This window comes from Miniopterus natalensis, chromosome 1, assembly GCF_054644295.1.
Source record: "Miniopterus natalensis isolate mMinNat1 chromosome 1, mMinNat1.hap1, whole genome shotgun sequence".
Classification (NCBI taxonomy): Eukaryota; Metazoa; Chordata; class Mammalia; order Chiroptera; family Miniopteridae; genus Miniopterus; species Miniopterus natalensis.
This window is the reverse complement of record NC_142081.1, coordinates 41,423,972-41,450,210: the sequence shown is the minus strand read 5'-3', so window position 1 is coordinate 41,450,210 and position 26,239 is coordinate 41,423,972. Positions and strand designations below refer to the sequence as shown.

The window sequence follows — 26,239 nt, the reverse complement described above, 5'->3', positions numbered from 1 at the left end:
GCTGGCTGGTGATGCCAAGCAGGGGAAAACGGGCAATGTCCCCTGCCAGGGTCCCACAGCCCACCAGTGGCTTAGTCTTCTTCACAGGTCAGTCCCCTTCCCCATGCATGCTGGGTTCTAATAAAGCTTTGGGTGACTTTTAAGTCCGTGGTCTCTGCCTCTCCAGGCCCCACTGCTCTGGAGTCAGGCTGTTCTGGTCCTGTGACTTCGGGCCAGAGGGGAGATGGGTTTGGGCGGGGAGGGGAGCTCACGCTGGGGTGGGCTACGGGTCATGCTCTCTGCTTTGTTTCCAGGGGTCTGCAGGGCTTTGCTCAGGGACCAGCACCTAGGAGGCCAAGAGGACGGCTGAGTAGCTGAAGGGGCCTAAGGACTTTGTTGTCAGAAATGTATCCCAACGAGGAGCAGGGCATGCACCACGGTGAGGGAGTTATCCAAGCCCCAGCTGGCACTGTGGTGCCTCAGGAGCTGCTGGAAGAAATGCTTTGGTTTTTTCGGGTAGAAGATGGTAAGTGGCAGGGGATTGGTGTGTGGGGTATGTGCTCCCAACACAAAACACAAAACACAAACTGTACTCTGGCTGAAGGCCTGGATGTGGTCCCCCTCCTCCACAGCAGGCTGCACATTTGCTTCAAAGAGGGGACTGAGGCTGGGGGGGGGGGGGTTCAGTACCCAGAAGGGTGTGGCTGAATCTCACCCTCCTCTTCTCAGGGCTTGGTCACTCATCCATCCAATCATTCACAAGTATTTAAGCTCCTTCTGTGCACCAGGCACTTTTTGGCACTGGGGTTACAGTAGTGAATGAAACGCAAAAATCTCTGCCTTCACGAAGCATCCGTTTTAGTGAAAAGGACCGAAAATAAACAACCAAAATGCATAGTGTGTTGGTGAAGAGTTAGGCAGTGGCGTTTTGTTAAACTCTCTGGATGATTCCAGGGCTAAGAGAAAAAATAAGGGGGAAAATTAAGCAGAGAAAGGGAATAGGAAGTCTGCGCAGGGGAAGGTGATACGGTCATGAAGTCTCACTAAGAAAGTGACATTTGAACAAAGGCCTGCGGGAGGTGAAGGATTTGACTTTGCAGGTATGAGGGGGAAGCCATTTCCGGTAGAGGGAACAGCCAATGCAGAAGCTCTGAGGCTGGATCCTGCCTCATTTCAGTACCTGTGAACAAATCTTGATTACCCAGACTCAGATTAGCCACTTTATGTATTATCTGTGGGCAGTTCTTGAATCCATTTTAACTGCCACCCCCTCCTTCCTCCCTTCCTCTTTCCTTTCTCCTTCCTCTCCTCCCTCCATCTCTCCCTCTCTCATTCCCTCCTCCTCTTCCTTCCTTTCCTGGCGCTGCCCAATACAATTAGTCCCTGGCAAAACCCTGAAGACTGTGAAGTTTATCTTGACCCATCCCACCCCACCCCACTATTGTCCAACTGCAGTGCTGTCTCCCCTTAGATTAGGGCTGATCCAAGGCAGAGATGGCAAAGATCGTCCCCCCCCCCCCCCCCCACTGAAGCTTCCGAGGGGCAGGGGACTCATCTTCACCTTAATCAGAGGCTCCCTACACCTGGTCCACAGTAGGCGACAACTGATGCTGTGAGCTGTGTCTGAGCCCAAACCCCAAATGTTAGTGGGCCCAAGGAGCACCCAGCCTCTTCTCAAGTCTCTGCCCTGTGTGTCCCTTCCCAGCATCTCCTTGGAATATCTCCATCTTTGCCCTGATGGGTGTGGTGGTCGTGATAAGCATGGTCCTCCTGGGAAGGAGCATCAATGCAAACAGGTAAGGAGCTAGTCTGAGGGTGGCCTCTGGAAGGTGGGAGCCTTGCCCTCACAAGGGAAACCTAGGGAAGTGTTATCTATGGGCCTTGGCTGTCCACCCTTTGGGACAGCAAAATGCAGCCTTCAGGGTCTTTTGAGAACCCAGAATTGTTGGAAAATTAGCAACTGTCCCCAGTTAACACCCCCTAGCCCTGGGCAGTGAGCAGGGCAGGGGCTGGTATGTCTGAGAGGTCAGGATCTTTGGTTCTGGAGTCATAGGCGCCTGGGTTCAAATCCCAGCTTTGTCACTCACTAGCAGGGCAATACTCTCAATACCTCTGAACCAGTTTCTCCTGTGAATGGTGGTAGTAACCAATTCCTGTGGGGAGTGCTCAGTGGGGGCTATTGCAGAGTTAGGGATGCTGTTAAACGGGAAAGCCTTGCCCTGCTCCAAGGCCAAATGCAGGGCTCAGATGGAGACCTGAGATCCGCTGAGGCTCCTGGGGTAATTTTATTATTTTTATAGTGACAATACTCCTTAACCCTGGATATACAACAAAATCACCTGAGGAGGAATATTAAAAATACAGACTGCTGGGCCTCACCTTGGAGATTCTGACACAAAGTGTCTGACAAGACCTGGGCAGTGCATTTGATTAAATTCTCTGGATGACTCCAGGGCTAATGTTTGAGAGATCCTTGAGAGCAGGGACCAACCACATTCGACTTAACTCTGTTTCCCCAAGCAATTGGAACAATGTCTGGTCCTAGAAATCACTCAATAAATGCTTGGTTCACTCATCCTCATTCATTCATTCATTCATTCATTCATTCATTCATTCATTCATTCATTCATTCAACAATTGCTGTATACCCATGAATCATCACCATCAGTAACTTTGAAACAATGACACTCTCTCCCTCAAATCTGTATCATGTTTTGTAATTTTAAAAGCACCTTCACATTCTCTTATTTGATCTTCAACATAGCTCTGTAAGGTGGGGCAGGCACAAGTTATTAATTCCTGCTGTACAGAATAAGCTCATTAAGGATCCATGGAAGGGTTGGCCTAACCTCTGTGCTTTTCCTTCTATACCATATTTTATAAAATATATCATCTATGAATCTTCCTCACAATTATGCTTATAAAGTAAAAAATAAATAGCCTCACATAGCTCACACTGAGAACTAGTTGTTATGAACCGCTGTGGCCCCATTCATCATTCATTCCACAGATATAGCTGAGCACTTGCTCTGTGCCAAGCCCTGTGCTGAGAGCAGGGACCATACTAGTGGCCAAGACAGATTCAGTCTTGGCCTTATGGAATTTAGTTTGGTGAGATTATTATAGTTCAAAGTGACAGATAATGACTGTGGGACATACAGAGTATTGTGGGAGCTGGGATCTGGGGCCTTCAGGGCAAAGAGAGGGAGGGTGGGCTGCAGAAGCCTTCCAGACCAAGGGCCAGCACCAAGCTTGAGGTGGGAGGGGGGGCCTTTGTGGCTGTAGCACGGGGTGTGAGGAGGGCTGGGCAGGGCCCAGAGTGTACACACTCTGAGGGCCATCCTAAGGAGCTCAGGTTCTAGCTCATGAAAAGGGCTTTGCACAGGGACATGAAAGGTTCATGTTTTAGCATGCAGGATAATGAAGGACCCAGAGAGGTGTAGCCTCTAAGGTGACCTTGCCTTTCTTACCCTGTCAGGAAGCATCTCCCTCAGTAAAGTCAACTCAGAGACAAGGCATCTGGCCAAGGGAGCAGCAGACACTGAGCTGTACCCCCTACGGCCCAAGCAGCTTCTCTGGGCAGTCAGCTCTGACCACAGCTAGGTCCCTCCAGTATGGCCAGGAAGTGTACCTTGAGTAAAATCATCTCAGAGGGAGGATACTTGGGGGAGTTATTGAAAGGCAGTCTGGATCTTGAATCCCAGATTAAAGAGGTGGGCAGGGGAGAGCCATTGAAGGTGCTTGAGCTGGGCAGTGATGTGTGCACACTGGGGCTTTAGACACATGACTGGTGCGTTTAGGCTGGTTTGGAGAAGTAAGAACCAAGAGGCTGGAAGATTAGTTAGGAATTTCCTGCAGTTTGTCTGGGAATTTGGTATGGGCTGACAAGGACCTGCACTAGGTAGGATGACAGTCTTGGATAGGAGAAAATGTGATGTGGTGAAAGCACAGGACTCAGAGTCAGGAGATTTAAGTGCATGTCCCAGGTATGTGCTGCTTTCAACCACATTTCCTCGGTGAGGAGGAGTACTAATAGCTGAGCTCACAGGTGGTGGTGAGGATTTGGTGAGAGGCACAGGCAAGTATAAGCTGCTTCTCTGCTGAAAGAACATCAAACCACCTCAGCTTTCTCCCCCACTGTTCCCAGAGCGGCCTCCTGGGTTTCCCCCCTCAAACTCTCCAATGCACCTGAGAAACCCAGGTCTGCCCCAGCAACTCAGCACCCCCAGCTCAGGGAACTCACATTCAACAGTGTTTTCTTTCCTCCCAGAAAGCAAAAGATGCTGCCACGGGAAAAACAAACTCCAGAAGTCTTGACTGAGGCCGGAACCAAAGATGACAACAGTCTGAACATCCTAAGAGAGACTTTGCTCTCAGAAAAGCCAAATTTGGCCCAGGTGGAAATTGAGCTAAAAGAGAGGAATGTGCCATCAGTCTTCCTTCCAGACCCACAAGAAACTGAGAGCTAGTGAGAACCAAGAACAGCGCCCCCATGTTGTTAGCAGATAAAATAAAAGAACTGTCATCAAACTAAAATTCTGTTATTAAAAAACCTTTTTATTAAAATGCTTCTGAATATGAGCAGTTGGAATTGCATAGTTTGTTCAAATAGTAGTGGTCCACACACACACCGGCTTGGAGCAAAAGTGCGAAATCCAGCCTGCCGGTCAGGAGGCCTGGCCAGGACTCCTCATGTGGTCTCGAGGAGTCTACAGCCTCTCGACCTCAGCTTCTCCATCTCTATGAAATGAGGCTGAAGGCTGGTTAGGGCTGTTGTTTTCAATCCAAGTTCCTGGAACTGCTGATGGGGAAAGGAGCAGAATTCTGGCTCAGAATCCCCTTCCTACCCCTTCCTCCTACCAAGGCCCTCTCCTTTATCTGCTTATCTGCTGAGGGTCCATGAAAGACTTCCTTTGGGCCAGTGGTCCCATGGTACACAGAGTTAGAAACCTACGGGACACCCTACCTCTGAGACCCTTCTCTTGCTAACCATGGAATCTCAAGGGAGGGTCCTGATCTGTGTCTGAGCCACAGTGTTGTAGTCTAAGCTGTGGGGACAATCCCAAATAATTTATGCAAAAATTTGCTTTAAGAACCAAAAATGCGTTAGGTTCCATGGTACAAAAGAAGACTTTGAACACTCAGCAGGTACTGGGTCCTGCTGAACCAGGCTACAAAGTCTTATACTGTTTCCACCTGTGGACCCAGGCAGGCTAATAGTGCCTGGATGTCAGACACTGCCAGCTGTGGGCTCCCTGGAATCCCGAGTCACTGTCAGTGGAGAGAATGACTTTGTTCTGCAGCTTTGATCATTACACTGAGGAGGCTGGTCCTGACTGTGGCCAGAGTCCTTAATTTAAGGTGGGAAAATAAAGGGGCCCGGCCTTCTGGAGAACAATTCTAGAGGCCTCTCTACTGGACAACCCACAGCCTCTCTCTCTTCCCTCTTTAAGGGACAAAGTACTGGAAATAGCCCTTCCCGTGACTTTCCTTCTTACAGGATATCCCATAGGTTTAAACTAGATATTATCTGGATAAACTGTGGGGTTTGTTGCCTGGGGCTTCTGTGAGATCAGAAGACAATGGGAAGGTCAGACTCTGGCCCTCCAAAACCTGCACCTGCCCTGCCCTTCCATCCACCAGGTGGCTCGAGGACCTTGGAGCTGTCCTCCTGCAGGATGTTCTCAGGCCTACACTTATGCCGGCCTCCTGGGGCTGTCCACGAGGGGCCACACCTGGCTTGGCTGGAGCTGGAGCAGGAAGGGGTGATACCACGATGGACACTGCGATTTCCTCCTGCTTGAGGCTGACTCCAGGTGTCTGGGTTGTCCCAGTAGCTGTTTCCCTTCAACATCAGGGAATGCAGTGGTTACCATGGAAACCAAGGTCCTGGACAGAATAGGAGCAGCCTTCTTGCCTGTCCCTCCAGCTCACACATTGAACTGGGTGTCAGGGACACTGCTTGGTGCTGGAGCAGAGGTCAGCTGTCCACCAGGGGGCGCAGGCTACTGTTTCATCAGAGGGAAAGCTGGTGGCCAGGAGTCAGCCGCCGTCCAGCAGCCCTGCCCAGCCTCTGAGCCTCGGATCCTCAGAAGATCTTGAAGCCCTTGAGTAGGGTCAGGGTGGGTGCCTTGCGCTTGCTTTGGGCCCTGGATGACTTCACGGTGACCAGCTTGGCCTGGGCTACGGTGGGCATCTCCTTCAGGCTGACGGTGGAAAGTGTGTTGAGGGTGCAGCTGGCCAGCCCATGACGGGCAGTGAGAGGGGCCTGGTGGGGCAGGGCCCTCTCCTCAGAGATGAAGAGGGGCCGGGCCAGGGAGTTCTTCTCCAGCTCCCGCCGTGCCTCCCGCACCGCCTCATGGAAGACGTGCTGCACGTGCTCAAAGTCCAGGCAGGCAGAGACCTCGAAAAACAGGCACCCGAACCTGCCCGCCAAGGCTGCACCCTCTGCCTCGGTGACCTGCCTGGTGGGGAAGCAGGGCGAGGTGGGGTCAGGAGCGTGCGTCCAGGTCAGTCAGGCCTCACTTACCAGGCTCCCACTTACTAGCTCGGTGACCTAGGTCATCTTCACCTCTACGAGGCTTAGCTTTCTCATCAGTAAAATGGGATAATGACATCTGCCTCTCAGGGTTGTTAAGATTAAGACAGACAATTTGTGTTGAGTGCCTAGCACTGTCCCTGCAGAATCAATGCTCAATAAATGGTGGCTGATGTCATGAAAGCCAGAACTTAGGAACGAAGTTGAAGGTAAGGGAGAAGCTGGCCCAAAAGCCGCACCTAGACCCTGCCTGTGGCTGGAAAAAGACCCATTTCTCCTCTACCCCGAAAGGGGCCCTTGGTCAGGAAATGAGCCACCCTCAGCTCTTACTTGTGGGATCAGCTCTAGAAAAAGGCAGTGGTTCGGACTGAAGGGTGTGAGACCATAGCATCTACAGAGGCATGGAAGGCCAAGGTCACTCAGGATGCCTGTGGTTGGCAAAGCTCTCAAGGCTCCTGGGGAGTTTTGTCTGCCCACCCAGGGCGGAGGCAGGAGAGAGAAAGGGTGACATTTCATGGAGAGTAGGGGGAAAGGAGGGAGAGAACAGCATCTATTTCCAGCTTCATCCTATACTACCTCCCAGGATGATGGGATCAAATATTTGCAACTGGGAAGTTCCTGGAGACTTCTGGCCTGGAAGCCATGGGAATCAAAGTGAGACAGGAAAAAGACTGGTTCTTGGGTAGGTCGGATGAACAGAAGAGGGAAGGGACAGGGGGGTCCCTTAAGTCTTGAGGCCAAGGTTCAATGATTGAATCCTCGTGATCACCCCCCACTCCTGAGTCTCCTCACCCACCACTCCTGAGGACAACGGCACAGCCCATGAGATAAGACACTAGGGTGGGTGCTGGTGGGAAAAGGTTTCTGAGCCAGGGTTCATTTGTCAGGAGCAGGGGGCTGGGAGTGGGCTAGCTGCCCAGGAGAGTACCAAATAGCATGACTGGGACAAAAACGATCAGGGGCAGAGTACCTAATCCTTCCCCTACCTAGGGCTGGTGTCCCGTCTATAAGCTCACTGCTTCCTGAAGAACCCCTTTTGAAAGGATATTTAGTATTATTTACTTTTATAATAAACTTGAATCTGAAACTTTGTCATTGTGGGCCTTGGATAACGAACTTTCAGAAATACGAACCCCATGCATGCTTGTCTGTGAGTGGGTGATGCAGGCATATAGCATTATCCTTTATCTTATTTTGTTTCAGCTGGTGAAAATTTCATCAGTGATTTGGGAACCACTGCTCTAAACCACACTTTACCCTTTAGCTGCAAGACAATCATGAGGGGCACTGATCAGTGCTCAGCTCAAAGTTAGATTTACCATGCCCATCAAATCTTGACCTCCTAACCTAGGGACCTGATCTAAAGAAGGCAATAGGGTCCTAGACATTTTGGCTCAGTGGTTAGAGTGTTGGCCTGCAGACTGAAGGGTCCTGGGTTCAATTCCAGTCAAGGGCACTGACCTCAGTTGCAGGCTCCATCCCCGGGCCCTGGTCAGGGCGAGCATGGAAGACAGCTGGGAGGCAGCTGGGAGGCAGCCAGTAGATGTGTCTTTCTCACATCTATGTTTCTCTCTCTCTCCCCCTTCCACTCTCTCTGAAAAGCAACGGGAAAAAAGTATCCTCGGGCGAGGATTAAAAAAATAATAAAAAAAGAAAGAAAGAAGGAAATGGGGATTAGTGGGCTTATTCTTAGGGAACTGATGCTGCTTCATCTGAGCCCATATTCTTTGTTATTTGCTCCCAACCATTTTTATTATTTTATTTATTTATTTATTTATTTTATATCTTTACTGATTTCAGAGAGAAAGGGAGAGGGAGAGAGAGAGAGAAACATCAGTGATGAGAGAATCATTGATCGGCTGCAGCCTGCAACCTGGGCATGTGCCCTGACCAGGAATCGAACCCCGATCTTCTGGATCCTAGGTAGACACTCAACTTCTGAGCCACACCCAGCTGCGCCCAACCATTTTTAGACAACCTATTTGGCAAAGACTGGGATCAAAACAGTGATCTAGTTTTTTTCTTCATAATGAAAACTGGGTTATCTCAATCCAGTCTTCTGACTCTTCTTCTAGGCTCTGGGGGTTCTGTGATTCCTTTTGGCTTTAAGATCACACAACTTCCCTCATTCCCTGAGATGGAATATGTCTGGGTCTTAGGGCTTGCCCGCCTTTGAAGGCCCCTACCATGGTCCCCCTTCATGAGACTCCAACCCCTTTTCCCACTGTCCATGTAACCTGTTTTAAATAAACGGTCCCCTCCTTGCTACCACCAGTCAATGTGCCTTTGGGGCCTGGGGATGCAGGAGTGACAGGCCATGAGCAGGCAGGGGCCGGTGGAAGGTGCCATACCTTGCAGGTAGACTGGCCACATAGGACGAATGTCAGTCCTGAAGAAGAAGGCCAGTGGGATTACTTATCAAGTGGAGGCATGAGAGCCTCAAATGCCTCAGGGCAGGCAGGCAACTTAAATGTGTGGAGAGGGTAGAGGAAAGCCAGGGGAGTGGTAAGGCCTGTGGTCAGCTAGAAAGAGCATACCCTCAAAGCATCCTAATTCCAGGTCTTCTAAAATACAGTGCTCGCCAAGCAAAATATGGCTGTACTATTCGGTGGTAATCTGCCCTCTGGCCCAGCCAGTGATCTCGAATTCAAGTCCAGCCCTTTCTAAGAGAACCTGCCCTCAGCACAGCCAATGGTGGTGGAAGTGAGCCTAGGCGCTGAGCTTGGGTGAGGTGAGAGCTTGTTGGACCAGAGCAGACACCTGACACAAGAAACCAATCAGAGTCTCTCTCCTTTGAATTGAAATTGGGCACAGAAGGATCAGCCAGCCGCACCAAGTGGGAACAGAAGGTCTTATGGACTCTGGCAAGAAAGAGTGAGGCCGAGAGAGACCACAGAGCCCCATGAGGATGGAAGGAGTGGCCTCTCTTCTGACTTTCAGAGTTCAGCCCCTGTGCTGCCCAGATGCCCTTCACTTCCTATCCACAGCTGCCCAGAAGACCACACCCTTGCAACACACCCCCTTTTACCTAAATTCGAGATTACTGTTCTCAGCAGCCAAATAATCCCTGAAGATGACACCCAGACTTCACAAATGAGGAAAGTGAGTTCTAGAGTTGTGGGACAAACCGCTGGGCTCACCTGTACTGGGCCATGTCCAGCTTGTTGCCCAGCAGCAGAGTGGGGTAGCTGCGCTGCGTCTCCTTTGCGTGCAGAGCGAGCAGCTCCAGGTAGCTGCGACTGCCCTCGAAGCTCTGGCGGCTGTCAACACTGTATACCACCAGGAAGGCGTGGGCCCAGTTCAGATAGCGTTCACAGTTCCTGGGGGTATCCTGGAGCAAAGGAGGGAAGCCCTGGTCAGGGACAAAGGCGGTCAGGGTAAAGGCCTTCACCTGAGCTACCCCATCCCACCTCCCTGCTCTCTGGGTCTTTGTATATTGTTTCCCAGAAGAGCCCTTGTCAAAGGGGTGCTTGAGTGTGGATTTGGCTGGGTGTGAAAGGAGACATTGTCTCATGAGCCTCCCTCCCACCACCCAGCCAGAGACTTGGAGACCTTGGCCTCTGGGGCGCAGATCCAACACCCTGGCATGGCCCCTACAGAGACCTGGCTGTCTCTGGGCACCGCTGATTTTGGGTCAGGTTCATGGTGCCCTTTTGGCTTCTGAGAATAACTGGCATCCAGCCTTGGCAAGGGGTAGTGAGAACACAGGGAGATGTGTGTATTGGGGGGAACTTGGGCCAAGGGAAGCCTCTGCGTAAACATGTGTGTGCACCTGTCTCCACGTGTGCACAAGCATCAAGCCCCAGAGCACAGGATCTCCAAGGTGATGGCCTCGATCATCAGGTCTCCCCAGGCCCTGTCCCATCCCCTCTCATTTGGCAAATGAATGAAGAGATTCAGGCCCAGAGAAGGTCACACAGCAAATTGGAGCTGTAAAGGGATACATATTCCCATCTGAGGCCCCCACTGTACGGCCAGGACTTCTTGGGAGGCCGCACTGACGCTCAGCGGCAGTGGGGGTAATGTTACCAGGTCCGCAGTGTCCATGACCCTCAGGTGCACAGGCTGGTGGTCCACAGTCTCCTCAGAGCTGTAGGTGTCCTCTGCAACACAGACAGTCAGCTAGGTTAAAGGCAGAGCAGACCACTAAACTGCTAATGGACTAGGTATGAGTCCCAGCTTCCTTCTGGGTTGGACCCCGGTGCAGCCCTGGGGGACCTAACCCAGGGTTGGCTGAGCTGGGACCACTGCAAAGGCCTTGGCTCTCGCCCACATGGAGGACATGAGCAGAACCTCCCACCAAGGAGACAGTGCTCCACCTATCAGGGCTCGGAGCAACAGAGGCCCCTCACAGAACACGCCGCAGAGGAGGGGATTGTGTTCTAGGTCCACCCACCACACCAGCAGGATGGAGTATGTGGCCACAGGCCCAGGTAGCAGCAGAGGCCTCAGGAACTGTGCTGCCAGCCCCTTCCTCCCGAACTCCTAGCTTCTCCACCCTCTTCCCCTTTGACCACAATACCCCACCCACAGGAAGCCCCCAAGGACAGTCCTCCTGGCCCCCATGGGAGAACCCTGTTTAGCAGTCCCAAGAAGGTTTTACAAATAATCCTTGTCAAAATAATAGCAGAGGAACCCGGTAGTCGAAAGTTTTAGGTTGGAGATGTGGAATCAAACGCCACTTCAGCTACTTTTTAGCTGTGTGATTTGGTTAAGTCATTTCAGCTCTTGGAAAAGAGCTGTTTCCTCATTTTAAATGTTTCCTCATTTTAAAATGAGGATAAGATGATAACATCAGCTAACAGTTTTCAAGCTTTTCCTCTGTGCCAGGTACTGTGCTAAATGCGCGTCCTGCACTATCTCACAGGGCTGTGTGAAGACTGGATGGGCCCCTGGGTAGGGGCCCTGACCCTTCACAGATGCCTGGTAAAGGACAGTGGGGACCATGGTGCACCAGAGTTTACAGGGCAGGCTCACATTTCCAGGTAATTTTTTTTTTCTTTGTCTTTTGAAATAATCCTAGACTCATGTAAAAGTTACACAATAGTACAGAGAGTTCCTGTGTACCATCCCCCTAGTTGGGCCGAGGGAAGTCTCTGTGTAAACATGTGTGTGCACCTGTCTCCACGTGTGCACAAGCATCAAGCCCCATCCTTCCAATGTTAACACCTTACATAACCGTAGTACGATGACCAACACCAGGAAATTAACGCTGGTATCATACTATAAACTAAGCTACTGACCTTATTTGGATTTCATGAGTTTTTACTTTTTTCAGTTCTCATAACCTCAAACCTGAGAAAGCAGCAAGTGGCCGGGCATGCAAAGAGGACCTCGCTGCCATACTGGCAATCGCTCTCCCTACCCCCGACCTTTCCCTGTGCCATTGGCCCATGTGTGTGAGTGCACTTGGTCCTTACCTTTCCCTGGTGCCCCTGTGCCCCAAATGGCCCCAAAGACGACCCCTCTAGGCAGAATTGGGGCCCTCTCTGTCTTCTTGGCAGCAGCTGCTGTGAGAAGAGAACCCCTAACCCTGGCTGAGTCAAATACTTCTCTCTGAGGGCCACTGGCAGCTGAGCCAGGCCTGGACACATGCCAGGTCCACTAGCAGCCAGTAGGAATCACAGACAGCTCCCGTCCCCAGCCTGCTTTGGGGACTTGGATAAATGCCGCTCTTATTCAAAGATTAAAAAAAAAAAAAAAAAAAAAAATCCAATGGAAAATATGCCCCAAATGTTTAACTATATTTGGTGCAAGAAGAGCTGTCCCTAGATGCCTACACTTTCCTGCCCATGTTGTCTGATACACCCCTTTTAGGTACTTCACAGCTCCTGTTCCCAAACAGGCACTGTGTCCTGCCCAGTTCAAAGAAAAATATTAGCCCAACCCTGGGCCTGGTCTCCTGCAGTCCCGACAGCACAACAGCCTTTCGAGGTTGCTATTAGCTCCACTGTAGAGAGATGACAGGGAGGCGAGGCCCAGAGAAGAAGGGAGCCACACATCTAACCGTAAAGAAATCTGAACTCAGGTCTTCTAGGCTGGGCTACCTCCCCATTGGGACCCCCTCACTCCCTTTGCTCAGTGGACTAGTCAATTTCCAGTTCTACCTGGGCAGAGTACAGGGGAAGAGCAGAAGCTCCCAGCCCAGCTGAGGATGGGGCACACGCATGGGTGAGCTGGAAGAATCTCAGAGATCATCTCACCAGCTTCCTCCCCCTTTGCAAGCGAGGTGACTCTGGGGGTTGGGGGCTCTTTTCCAAGTCACAGTAATGTCCTTTCTTCCCATCATCTAGTTTCTGCCCTAAGGCCATTCTGGTATCTTTAATTACATGGGCCTCATAACTTCTAGTTCTAAATAACATTCTGTGGACTTTAATGCTGAGAGAAGATTCTTTTCTCAAAGCATTTCCTCTCATTTACAGTAATAATTTTTTACAAGGCACCAAAGGAGCGCAGGTCAGAGCGTGTATGGGATGATGCCTCAGAAATGGTGCCTGCATCCTTGCTGGAGCAGGATGAGGGCAAGAGAGAAGCCATCATTCTGCCCTGGGCAAGCCAGGTGAGATGACCCCAGCCCTCTGCAAGAGAATGTTCTGGAGACCTCCGCCCCCTCCTGCAGCGTTCAGCACAGGCAAAGCCCTTTCCAGGCACTGAATCTCTCAGCTCCTACCAGCTCTATCAGTCACAGCCCATGATGAGGCACAACTTTTACACAGACAGAGCACAGTCTATTAGTCACATCTCTCCAGATGGGGAAATCAAGGCTCAGAGAGCCCAGTGCCAAGCAGACCTCTGGCTCCAGGTTCCCTATAGCATGAGGCTGCCCTTAGTGGAGAGCAGCTGGTGTGGTGTCTCATCTTCCTTTGTACTGAGGCTCTCCATGATCTTAGGCAAATCACTGCCTCAGTTTCTTTATCTGTAAAATGGAGATAACAGAAGCTGTTCTCTAAAGGACAATCCTAAAATCAAAATTCAGTTCCATGTTATGAGCACCTATGTTGTACCTAGTATTGTGCTCCATGCTGCAAATGGGAACAAATTATACAGGTTCCCACACTCAAGAGGCTCCATTTGAGCTCAAGCTCTCTGAAGACCTTTGAAAAGGAGAAAGAGTGGTTCTCCATCTCCTGATGGCTAACTCTGCCCTTGCATGCTCAGACGTTTCTCCATAGAAGGAAAGGCTGCGGTCCCGGAGTCCCCACTGTTGCTGGAACCAGCCATGGGATAGTGGCCGAAATGTTCAGACAGTGAAACAGAACCCCCAGGAGCAGCACTGGCCTCCCAGAATGGCTGAGGGGAGAGCGTCTGGTCATTTCTGCAGCTCACAGGCGCTCAGGGTGGGATGACTAACCATAGCAGGCCTGCTGCCCCCACACAGTCTGACCATGCATTCCGCTACCAGGTCAGAACTCCAAAATTACTCAATCAGGAAGCTCAAACCACCACTGTAATAAGCCTCTGGTGGGACCCTGCAGAAAGGGTATGGACTGGGGGGCAGGGAGGGAGAGAGACTGGAGGCAGGTTGCCAGATAAAATACAGGATGCCCAGTTAAATTTGAATTTCAGATAGACAGCAAATAATGTTTAGCATATGTATGCAGTAGTTGAGGTTGGCAAAATCTGTCTTTTGAGGATCCATCCTTGAGAACCCGTTTCCCCTTCCCAGGCACTCCTGCTTGTGTGCCTTTCCTTCCCGCCTTCTCCCCTCCTCTCCCTGCTTCAGTTTCCCCAGTCCATCTGACTTCTCCTTCCGGCTTCTCCCAACACCTCCTGAGGCCAGCACACAATCACAGCCCGTGTCCCACTCCCATCGGTACTGACCTCTGCTAATTAATGGGCTCTCCTCACATCTGCTGTGTGACCTTGGCCCAGAAGCCTCAGCTCCTTGGGCCTATTTCCTCCACTGCAGCATGGAGCAGTCATTTCAAAGCACCGGTGGTCAAACCAAACTTTGAGAAACAAACCCCTAAGGGGCTATTGGCCAGTCACTGGCCTTGTACTCCTGACTTTACCAGGGGAGCCCTACCAATTTCTCTGTTCAAAACTCTGGGGTTCTGTTTAAGACGTCCTTACCCAAGTGGTTCCTTATCCAAGTTGGCAACATATTCACTGATAAACCTTCTTGTCAGAAGGGATTCTGCTACTCAAGGGCCTAAATAGCCCTGAGGTCCTTTCCTGTTCCAACACTGGGAATTCAACATTCTAGCCTGAACTAAGAGGCAGATGGGCGCCAATGGGCTAAGGAGTTCTTTCCTTCAGGTGTCACGGGGGCATTCCATCAGAGGCCTGCTGCAGGAAGAGCTGTACTGTGCAGCTTTCCAAGCTGTGCTCCAAAGCCCTGGGTTTCCTCAGGGGTCCTGGGGGTAACACAAAAGCTTTATTCAATTCTTATGAATGGGAAAAATAGCCCAAGACTGTAACCTTCATTTCCAAAAGGCGAAGAGATCCAGATAACTCTTTTTTCTCAGTGCACAGTTTACAACAACAAATGGTATAAATGTGAGCTTTAGGTTGCATGTATACTAATAAAAGTCTGCTTTTATTTGTTTTTGATACTGGGGTTCCATGTAAGGGGTTATTTGAGGAAAAGGTCCTGCTGCTAAAAATAATTTTCAGAAACATTGATCTGATTAATTTGAGGGAATCTCAGCCATTATAGATGGGAAGCCATTTGAGGAAAAAGGAGAAGGAAGGAGAAGTGAATATATATTGAATGTCTACTGTGAATCAAGTAAACTAGCTCTTTTACGTGTTATCTCTTTAATCCTCATAGTAGTTCTCTGAGATAAATGTTTTCATGCCCATTTTGCAGATGAGGAAAAAGAAGTTCAGAGAGGTTAGATGACTGCTTTAAGGTTGCACAGCCAATATGTGGCAGAGCCAGGATTCAAACTCAGCTCTGACTGACACCAGAGCATCCCTTTTTCCAATATACCATGATATGTCAATAAAGCAAGACTTATTTCCTTGTGTGATTCTACAACTGGTTCAAAAGCCAGTTCCACTAGAAATTTTCTTAAATGTCTTGTCCATCTTTTCTGGAAAAGTGCATTGAGTGACTACCTTGAAGAACAACACTTAATAGACGTGAATGTTCTGCTGATTGATTTTTTCAAAATTTCATCAAGCCGCATATTTGAGGGCAAATCACATAGCTTTCTGAATTTGGCCAACCCCCAAGTTGTCTAGGGTAGACTGTGGAGGGTGTATCTTTGGCACTTAAAACATTTTCCAGCCATGGGCTGAGTCATTCTGGTGGTTCCTCCCCTCTGCCTCTAGATGTTTGGTCCTGGTCACACCTGGGCCCACCACAGGGTAGGTATCTGATCCCGGAGAGGGGCACAGCAGGAGGAACAGGGAGGAGTGGTTCCTTACCCAAGTTGGGGTCATATTCACTGATAAACCTTCTGGTCAGAAACTTCACGGTCAGGGCTGCAAGAAGCAGAAAGAAAGTGGCTCAGTCTCCCCTGCTGTGTCTGGCTGCTAGCCCTGGAGGCTGCCCCTTTCATTGTAGGAAGGCCTTATCTAGCCTCTGTGACCCCTGGCTGACACCAAGCTCAGGAGTCTCTGGGGGAATGAGACTGGAAGCTGAGGAGTTGGTTTGAGAGGCTCAGAAGAAACCAGAAATATGGGGAACTGTGTCCCTTCATTGCATCCTGGGATTTAAAAAAAAATTCTTTTTTTAATCAAGAAAAGTAATGAGAAGCAATGCTAAAGGGTGTCTGTGAAGATACAAACTAAGGGGTCAGGACCCATGCAACCCCAACTGAAGGGAGACATCCCCCACCCTGGATAAGTCACAAAGATTCTGAAATGTGGGGCATTTATTCCAATTTTGGCTACAAGCCAAAGAGAGAGTAAGAGCCAAGTTGATCCGTGGGTGATCCCTGGGGGCAGCATGACTCCTTGAGGGCCTGGGATTTCCAGGCGAAGTCCAGGCAAGATGTGTCCCAAGTAAACACACTAACCCTCAGTCCCTCACATCTCAAGTCTTGGCTCTAGGGCCTCCAAACTCATGATGGTGCTTCACAGAATGTAAAACTCTATAATGAGGTTATCCCCAGGTGCAATGCATTAACAGAATTCTGATTCTGTTCAGAATTTAACCACATAAAGCCAAGAGCCAGCCAACTATTACACTGAACTCTTAAAAAGTAATATGATATTTTAAAGAAAATCCTTAAAATTCTTTCCCAGGATTCCTATCTGTCAGTTTGCAAAGTAATACCCAGGGAATACATATTTTTACATTTAAATTCCTTAAGTAATATAGCCACTGGCTAAACTGTACTAGGGACAGAGCTCTGGATAACAATTTTATTTTCAAAGGGAAGAGGGCAAATCTTTTCTGTAGGAAAACGTGATTCAGAGTCAGCCCTCTCTGAGCAGAGGGCTGGCTTCAAAAGTAGAGAGGAAGCCCCCAGTGAGTCCTAAAAAAACACTCTGGGGAAGGAAGCCAATAGCTAACAGAGCTCATGTTGGCCATTCACTAAATGGCTGTAACTGAGAAACGGCCATGGAGGAGCCCCTCTCCCCTCCCACCTTCAGCTGCCTGGGACTGTGAGTAGCACCGGGGGCCTGAACCCTTTTCCTGGGTCTCTACCTGTAGTGACACCCCCACTCCCACCCTCCTTGGTGGGTGGGCTCCAGGTGGGTGAGAGCTGCCAACAGTAGTGAAGGTAGACTTCAGTGTTGATAGAAATGATCTCAATGGAAGCCAAGATCTTGATTTGTCAAGGGTACCTGGACCACAGTCCAATTTGTTTCTAAGAAGTCAAGAGAAGGGTCTGGCTTGAAACAAATACATTTGATAAGCCTGTACACTTTATTCCAGAATTCCAGGGAATTGAGGAAGGGAGTGGGGAGTGTGGCCCGGGAAATCCCAATAGCCAGTGACTTCAATCAACTCTCTTCAGGGGCCAGTGGCTCCTTCACCTCCAGCCTAATCAGGGAGTAGCAAGGAGATGACTGAGCTCACAGGGGCCTTAGGCTAGGATCGGTGCCTAACAGGTCCCTTTGGTTGCAATGACTAGAGCTGACTACTGGCCTCAGGGAAAGGTGATAGGGGTTAGGGGTGCCCAGGGGAGAGGCCAGCTGAGGACTGGGAGAGACAAAGATAGAAGGGAGAAAAAACTGGGGTCACAGACACCGACCATAGAGACACAGAGAGAGAGCCAGGCAAGGAACAGAAGACGGATGAGGGATGGAGGAGCTGAGAACAAAGCAGAGAGAGCGCTAAGCAACCGAGAAACTGAGGCAAAGAAGAAAATCTCGGTGTCTTGCCCAACTCACCTGGGTGCAGGACTCCCCCAAAGCCAGGGGAGAGTCTGCCCTCAGGCCCACAGTGCCGATGCCTTCATCGCTCCCCGTCCCCACCTAACCCCTTGCCTTCCGGGCACCGCCCCACTCACCGGACTTGCCCGCTCCGCGGCGCCCCAGGATGGCCAGGTTCACCTCGAGGGGCGCGCTCTGCGGCCCGCTGCTCGAGCGCGGTTTCCCGAACACGGAGGACATGGCGACGCTGCGGAGAGGCACGCGGGTCCTCGGCCGAAGGGCCCCAAGCAGCGTGCCCGCCCGTCGGGGCCCTCGGGGGGACTCGCGGGCTCCCCCGCACTCGCCGCCCCGCCCAGCCGGCGTCCGCGCCCAGGGCCCGGTGTGAGCGGGCTCCGTTCCCGCCGCGCGGCCCGAGCAGGGGAGGAGGGGCCGGTGAGCCCGGCGGGCGGGGCCGCCCAGAGCTCCGCCAAATTCCTTGTAAGGGCTGCGGGAGCACCCCGCGGGGCGCACGCACCCCGCAGACGACACGGGGGAGGGTGCTCAACCGCCCGCGCACCCCACCGTGCTTGGCCTCGAGGGCCGGGGCGCTGTCACTGTCCCGAGCGCCCCCAGACCCGGCAGGGAAGGACAGGGACCAGAGAAAGCGAGGCCGGGGTAGGGACGTGGAGAGGAAGTGTGCTTCCAGCCGAGTCTGAACCCCTACTCAGTCTCTCCTTCCAGCAAGAAAACCCCTCCCTCCCTTTGTTCCACCCAGCTGCGCCTCGCCTCCTCCAGGAAGTCCGCTGGGTTCAACTCCAAGCCTTACCCTTTTCTAGGTCACAGCCAGCTCAGCCCTGGCACACAACTTCCAGGGCCGCATTACCCTGCCCCTGTGGAGACTCTCAGGCATCACAGCAGCACCCAGACAGAACCCAGGCTCCTGAAAGGGGGAGGGTGAGACCTCCTTACTAATATTTCATGGCCAATATGGGTTCAGCTTCTAGAAACCTAACCCATCTTGCATTACTGTTTGCTCCCCGGTCACAGCTAATGAGTTGCATGTGTTTGTGGCCTAATGTGTAAATAGGGCATTTTATTTGTCCTAAAACCTGGCACTCCTCCTTGCCTATAATTCTGAAATTGGTGGATGAGCCCAGCAGGAGTCACCTGTCATTCCCCTTGGGACCCAGGGTAAATCTGGTCATGGTGGAGACAGGGCAAAGGGCCCAGATGGGGAATCCAGACACTTAGGGATCTAGTGCCAGCTCCTTCAGGGGGCGACCTTGGGAAAGTCACCTCATTTCTTTGGGCTTTTTGTCCCTGTCTATAATACTAAAAAGGGAGGAAATAAATCCAAAATTCCATGATGTGACTTAGACCTAATAGAAAGTGACAGAATCAGCCCTGGGCTCCAGGCCTGAGCACTTTCTAGAATTCTGTGGCGACTCTCTTTTGGAATACACTGTAGGCTAGAGCGAAAGGGGTGGGAGTTTCAGAGACCTCTCACTACAGCCCTTTTCCCTCCAACACCTACCTTGTCCCCCCACCCCCACCCCAGCTAATCTACCCACCATGCACAAGAGAAGAGGAGTCAGAGTCTGATGGTAATAACTCCTCAACCAAGAAGGAAAATTATTTTCCAGGACAGGACATGAATACTGACTCAGCCTAATTGTGTTTCTGGGAGCTCATGGTAAACCAGCTGTGTTATTAAGACTCTAAGGTGTTGGAAGGAATTTGTTTAGATTACACGCTCAGGCCAGAATTGCTCACAGAGCTAATTGCCAAGGGTTTTCCTGAGTTGTAGGAGGAGAGAAGTGGGAGCCAAGTTCCAGGCACATCCCTGGGCTGGCTCCAGTCTTGTGAGGACACACTGTTTCTGGATGGGGTCTGTGGGAAGAGAAACCAGTCTCACTGGAGGGCTGCCAGAGAGAGGGCAACCTGTGGACCTCTACAGGCCCAACTAGGTGTAAACTTGGGTTCTGCTACTTCCCTGCTTGTGTGAGGCTGGAAAAGTTATTTTCCTTGTCTTTAAAACTCAAATCAAAAGTAGGTGGGAGCTGCAAGGAGGTAGGTTCTGGTTCAGTGTGAAGGTGAGCTCTAACCATCTGAAGCCCCACATTGAAGGTAACCAAGGGATGACCACTTCAAGCAGGCATTGTAGAAGAGACTCCATCATGACTCACAGGATGGGATGAGATGACCCTTAAGTCCCTTTCAGTTCAGAGATTATTTCAACCAGTTGCCAGTTGGTTTACTCAGGCCCCCAGCTGTGACTAAGTGCCCAAAGTTGGCCCCTTCTCTGAGGCTTTGGAGGAAAACTGTGTGGACCTCACAACTGCAACCAGTGCCTTTCCTTACCCTCAGGCTCCTTGTCAGTAGGCTGCTTGTCCAGCACTCAGAAGTGCAATTGTGGACTGCAAAGGCCTTTGGAATAATCACCTATTGTCAGACCCTGGAATATGCTATTTTGCCCTTCTGGGCCTCAGTTCCTCATTTTAAAAATAGGGGTAATATTAAGGATTAGATGAAATAACATGAAAGCATCCCACCCAGAGCTTGGCCCATGACCCAAAAAGGCAAATGAGAGTTGCCTCCACTGCCCCAGGACATGAATAGCACACACTTCTCACCCATCTATCAAGAAGCCAATCTGTTTAGTGACCAGAGGTATGGACTTTTCAGGTCAAGAGAGAGGTTATTCTGCTAGGGCAAGTAGCCCAACCCTCTTCGAGGCTCTTACAGGAGGCCCTCAAGTACTCAAAATGCAGAGGATGTGGCACCCAGCCTAGCAGTGGGCATGTAGCAGGTGCTCAATAGATGTCTCTGGAGTGGATGAGTGGGGAATGTACAAGTCTAGACAGGTAGGGCCTGTGAGAATTTCTGGATGCCAGGTCCTACGCCTGCCACCCATCCCTCAGGAGCCATTCCACATAAAGCTAAGCTTTTGAGACCCTGTTGTGATATCACTGCATTCTCTGGAGGCACAATATGACAACCACTCCTGCGGCTGGACAATAAATTCAGATGTTAAAGCTGAACAGAATCTTAGAAGTCAGATCCAAGTTCCATTTTACAGATGAAGAACTGAGGTCCAGAGAGGTTGGGTAGCTTTTACAAGTCAGTGGTAGTCCCAGTGTCAAAGCCCAGCAGTAATCCTGATTCCTAGTCCAGTGCTCTTCCTTCTTCAGGTCCAGGCAAGCTCCTCAATACCCTGTGTGCACAAATACCACCAGGGGCAGCAAAGGCCAGGGGTCCCCTATCAGACTGCTGTGGCTGGGGGCAGTCTCCCAGGGCAAGGGCTATGTCTCCTTCATAAGACTGGAGGCTCTTCTGGGATGGGGTTATGTCTCCTCCATCAGACTGGGGAGTCTTACTTAGGTTAGGGCCCCTTACTATGAGCCCATCATTGGGGATAGACAAAAAAGGCTGGGCATCTGCTCTAGAAAGGCTCAGAAAATCTGACACATAGCTCCTCTCCTTGCCCCCACCTCTAACCTTGCACAGCGTGGGGGGTGCAAAGTGGAGAAGGAGGTTGGTGTGAGGTCGGGCAGGGCCTGGGAACCCCGTGGGCTGCCCACAGTCAGGATAGTTCCTTGTCCTCTCCAAGTCCCAGAGGGACACTCACTGTCTGGGAGGAGGAAACTCACCAGCTGCAGACAACACCCCACTGGGGCCTTGGGGCAGAGCCAAAGGCCTGATCTTCAGCCCAGCCTCAGAACCATGACCCCCACCTTGGGTGACCCCCTCTCCACCGCCTGGCTCCCGAGGGTGGGAGCTGGGTGTGTGCACCAGTGTCCCAACCCACTGAAGCCAGGGCTGGACTTGGGGAAAAACCGAGAATGGGAGCGAGCTTTAGCCAGTCAGCCAGGAGGGATTTGCTGCCCCCCCCCCTCTCAGGAGAGGTCCTGGTAGTGGCTCCATCTGGTTGTGTCTGCCAGTTACTAAGTACCTGAAACAGGCCATTTGGGAGGAAACTGTGGCCCCCTAGGGGCCAGCCCCTTCCGAACCCCACCTCTTAGCTTATGCCTAGAGACAGCAGTTTCTCTCCTCTGAGACAAGGCTAGTGCTGGTGAGGAGAGGTGGCTGGGCTGGGACCTGGGATCAGTGAACAGGATTCAATCCAGTCTCATATCTTCATAATCAAGGAAAAGCCCCTCCTATCTCTGGGCCCCCCTTTCCTCGTCTGTGAAATGGGAATAGTCAGATACCCTCTTCCTACCCCTGAGCCCACTAGCAAGGACAGTTAAGACTAGGCACTGCAGAGCCTATTTTCCTCCAAGAGGGAGATTGTCACAACCGTCCCCTGTCAGCCAATGTCTGGCCTCAGGGAAGGAAAGAAGCTGGCAGAGGGCCTGGGATATATTCATGGGGACTCTTGCCCACTCCCTCCATCTCCTCCTCCTCTTCCTGTCTGGTCCCTAGGGCAGAGCATCTGGGATATTTCTGGCTGCCTCCTTCAGGCCTTTGGCTTCCCAGGCTTTCCAAAGTGGTCCTCACATCCCAGACCTGCTTTGATGTAGTGAACTGGGTGGGAGTCCCCCAGCAAGGGAGGCACATTTGTGTTGGGTCTACAGATTCATACGTGAGGGTCTGTGCATGTTTGTGTCTTGGGGGAAGGGAAGTCCCCCTGCCTCCTCCCAGCTCCGACTCTGTCACTGTGAGCCTGTCCATCCTCCTGAAGAAGTCCTGCAGTTGAACATCTCCAGAATGGCAGATACCCTCTTACACAGGTCTGGGCCTCAGTTTCCCCACCTGTAGAATGAGGTGACAGGAGAAGATAATCACCCTTCCACCTGACATTCTGAGACTCAGAGTCTTAGCTGGTCACCCATGAAAGTTCAGTGCAGTGGGAAAAGTACCCTAGGGTTGGGCAGCAGAAGGCCTGGAACTGTCTGCCCCAAGCTAAATAACTCTGGGCAATTCTCTTTCTGATCCTCCACTATAAATGAAGGGGTTGAACCACATGAGCCTGAAGTTCCTTCTGCTTGTGACCTCTTGGCCCAGCATTTGTAGCAGAGAGAGACAGCAGGCACAGTGGTTAGGGGCACATGCTCTAGAGTCAGACTGGCTGCACTCCAGTCCTAGCTCTGCCACTTTCCAGCCATATGACCTTGAGCATGTGACTAAACCTCTTAGTGCCTTAGTCTCCTAATCTATAAAATGGGGTTATTAAAAATATTTAACTCATAGTGTTGCTATAAGCAATAAGTGGATAACACCTATTAAATGAGGGAAAATAATAGCATTTACTCATAGGATTGTTGCAATAATTATAGGAATTAAAGTGCTTTCAAAAGTGTCTGACACATAGTGCAATTTAAGTTAACTATTATTATTTCAAGAAGCCCTTCTCCTTCTCAGCCACAGATATAAGATCAGCAGCCCCACTTTCCTTTTCCTAAGGTTTAGAGACACAGAAGTGGAGGAGTGCTGGCAAGTAGGGAATAGACATCAGCTTCCCATTTCCATCCCAAGTCAGAAAGTACTTTCACATTCAGGGGCTTATTGGACACCTGCCAGCCTCCCGTTTTTATGGAGAAGAAAATCCAGGCTCAAAATGAGATTGGATTAACCCAGAGTCAGGGCCCAGGCCAAACAAGAGCTCTGCTCCAGACCCCAGCCTGGCTCACTCTGTCTGTTCCATCTCTGCCTCCTCCCTCCAGTGCCCAAGTACTCCCTGCCGCCACCAGCCAGTGGGGTGGGCTAGGTATTAATCCTGTCCTTGCTTCTTCCCAGTTCAATGACCCTGAACAAGTCACGAATATTCTCTGAGCCTCATTCTGAACACTTTACAGATACTGTCCCAATACAGGTTTCCCCCATTATCTGAAAGTAAATCGAAATGGCCTAAAGCGAAGAAGCAATTACCTTAGGACGCATTTTGCTAATGGATGCAGAAAATAAACGGATAAAGCACAGATGCTCACAGACACAGTTCAGAGTTGTGGCGGCTTAATGTTGAGATGTTGAGTGTAATTCCCCAGGGAAGGAGCTTGGAGGGGCCACTCTCGCTGCTGCTCAGCGTGCAAGCTGCCTCTACAAGGACTGGTTGCAAAACTCAACGCTCTTTTCGCTTTTCGGACTTTCTTTTAGTTCATGAAAACAGACAGTAATGTGGGTCTTTCAAGAAAGCAAAGTGGCATAAAGTGAACTTTCAAAAAGCAGGGGCCACCTGTATCAGGAAAGAGGTGTTATTATTGGCCCCATTTTGAGGACACAGGGTCAGTTAGGGCACTTGCACAGAGGCATACAGCCGGTTTAGTGCAGGTTACATGGGGCATCTTCAGAAGCGTCCCTCACAGTGACCAGCATGCAGTAGGTAGGTGCTCAGTACATGGTCACTGTTACCATTTCCCATGAGGGACTGAGTGACCGTGCAGGTCTCTGGATGCCCTCTGGGCCCCGGGCCATACAACCTGCTAGCCACCACATCACATGAGCCATACTATCTTTAGCCAGGGACATATTTATATCCCAGGGAAGTTTTTTTTTCCGCTACGGGGGAGCCCCAGAGTCGGTGGCCGCTGAATCCAGGCCCCCGACAGCAGCCTCCGCGCTCTGGCTCGCCATGCTTCCAGGTCCGGAGGTGCCGGTGCAGGTGTGGGTGGGCGGCCAGCTCTTCCAGGCCGACCGGGCCCTGCTGGTGGAGCACTGCGGCTTCTTCCGCGGCCTCTTCCGCTCGGGCATGAGGGAGGCGCGCGCGGCCGAGGTGCGCCTGGGGGCGCTGAGCGCCGGCGGCTTCCGCACCACGCTGCAGGTGCTGCGCGGCGAGCGGCCGGCGCTGGAGGCGGCCGACGACCTGCTGCAGGCCGTGGAGTGCGCCGCCTTCCTGCAGGCGCCGGCGCTGGCGCGCTTCCTGGAGCACAGCCTCACGTCCGACAACTGCGCGTTGCTGTGCGACGCGGCCGCCGCCTTCGGCCTGCGGGACGTGTTCCACAGCGCCGCGCTCTTCATCCGCGACGGCGCGCGCGAGCTGGCGGCCGAGCTGGCGCTGCCCGAGGCCCGCGCCTACGTGGCGGCCGTGCGGCCCAGCAGCTACGTGGCCGTGAGCACGCACACGCCCGCACCCGGCTTCCTGGAGGACGCGTCGCGCACCGTGTGTTACCTGGACGAGGAGGAGAACGCGTGGCGCACGCTGGCCGCGCTGCCCCTGGAGGCCAGCACGCTGCTGGCTGGCGTGGCCACGCTGGGCAACAAGCTCTACATCGTGGGGGGCGTGCGGGGGGCCAGTAAGGAGGTGGTGGAACTGGGCTTCTGCTACGACCCGGACGTCGGCACGTGGTGCGAGTTCCCCAGCCCGCACCAGCCGCGCTACGACACGGCGCTGGCCGGCTTCGACGGCCGCCTCTACGCCATCGGGGGCGAGTTCCAGAGGACGCCCATGAGCTCCGTGGAGCGCTACGACCCGGCCGCAGGCTGCTGGAGCTTCGTGGCCGACCTGCCCCAGCCGGCTGCCGGCGTGCCCTGCGCCCAGGCTTGCGGTCGCCTCTTCGTGTGCCTGTGGCGGCCGGCCGACACCACGGCTGTGGTGGAATACACGGTGCAGACGGACGCGTGGCTGCCGGTGGCCGAGCTGCAGCGCCCGCAGAGCTACGGCCACTTCATGGTGGCCCACCGCGACAGTCTGTACGTGGTGCGCAACGGGCCATCCGACGACTTCCTACACTGTGCCATCGACTGCCTCAATCTGGCCACTGGCCAGTGGACGGCGCTTCCTGGCCAGTTTGTCAACAGCAAGGGAGCGCTCTTCACTGCGGTGGTGCGTGGTGACACCGTCTATACTGTCAACCGCATGTTCACGCTGCTCTATGCCATCGAGGGCAGCACCTGGCGGCTGCTCAGGGAAAAGGCGGGCTTCCCACGGCCCGGCTCCTTGCAGACCTTTCTCCTGAGGCTGCCTTCTGGCCCTCCGGGGCCTGTGGCCTTGACAACGCCTGAACTGTGACTCCTGGGCCGGGCTTTAGGAGGGGATGACCTTCTGAGTCTTCCCTGAGCTATGGCTGAGTCTATGAGGTTGGCCTTAGGTGTGGCAGGGAACTCTCGCCCTGGTTGAGACTTCTGGATGTCATGTCTTCTGGTGGTGTGAACATGTCCAAGAAACTCAGGGAGCAATGACAATGCTGGGGCCCTAGCCCTGAAATTACTTAAGTTTTTCTGAGAGCTGGTGGGTCACAATGTCTGTGGAAGGGGTAGAGGGGGTGGGATTTCTATCATCTAGGCTACTGCCTGAATGGGCCAGTAATCGAGCATGGCTAGGAGTGGGTTAAGTGATATTAATTAAACTGTCAATCACTAGGCAAGAATTAGGCAACTACTGTGTGCCCAGCACAGGGCTTGCCCTAATGTAGTTTGTAATTGCCAGGCAGGGGTCCGCAAAGCTTAGAATTTAGCCCAGAAAAACTCAATCTTGATTAACAAAAGGTTTACACATGTCTTGGTCCACAAAGGGTTGAAGGCAACATGCAA

At 51.9% G+C, this 26,239-nt stretch overlaps 3 protein-coding genes across 3 annotated transcripts; 2 read left to right on the top strand and 1 right to left on the bottom strand.

Moving 5' to 3' along the window:
• The first annotated feature begins 384 nt into the window (after window positions 1-384).
• SLC51B (SLC51 subunit beta) lies at window positions 385-4,545 on the top strand. The gene is made up of 3 exons (XM_087820863.1): window positions 385-505; window positions 1,685-1,775; window positions 4,250-4,545. Exons 1-3 carry the CDS (start codon window positions 385-387, stop codon window positions 4,446-4,448), a joined length of 411 nt encoding a protein of 136 aa, XP_087676989.1. The 3' UTR covers window positions 4,449-4,545.
• A 1,493-nt stretch (window positions 4,546-6,038) lies between these two features.
• RASL12 (RAS like family 12) lies at window positions 6,039-18,103 on the bottom strand. The gene is made up of 5 exons (XM_016208609.2): window positions 17,929-18,103; window positions 15,893-15,949; window positions 10,547-10,620; window positions 9,658-9,848; window positions 6,039-6,443 (listed from the first exon to the last, which is right to left on the bottom strand). The coding sequence occupies exons 1-5, from the start codon at window positions 18,029-18,031 to the stop codon at window positions 6,068-6,070; spliced, it is 801 nt and encodes a 266-aa protein (XP_016064095.1). The 5' UTR covers window positions 18,032-18,103; the 3' UTR covers window positions 6,039-6,067.
• A 6,238-nt stretch (window positions 18,104-24,341) lies between these two features.
• Window positions 24,342-25,718, top strand: KBTBD13 (kelch repeat and BTB domain containing 13). Its single transcript, XM_087814450.1, has one exon. The coding sequence runs from the start codon at window positions 24,342-24,344 to the stop codon at window positions 25,716-25,718; it is 1,377 nt and encodes a 458-aa protein (XP_087670576.1).
• Window positions 25,719-26,239: the final 521 nt, after the last annotated feature.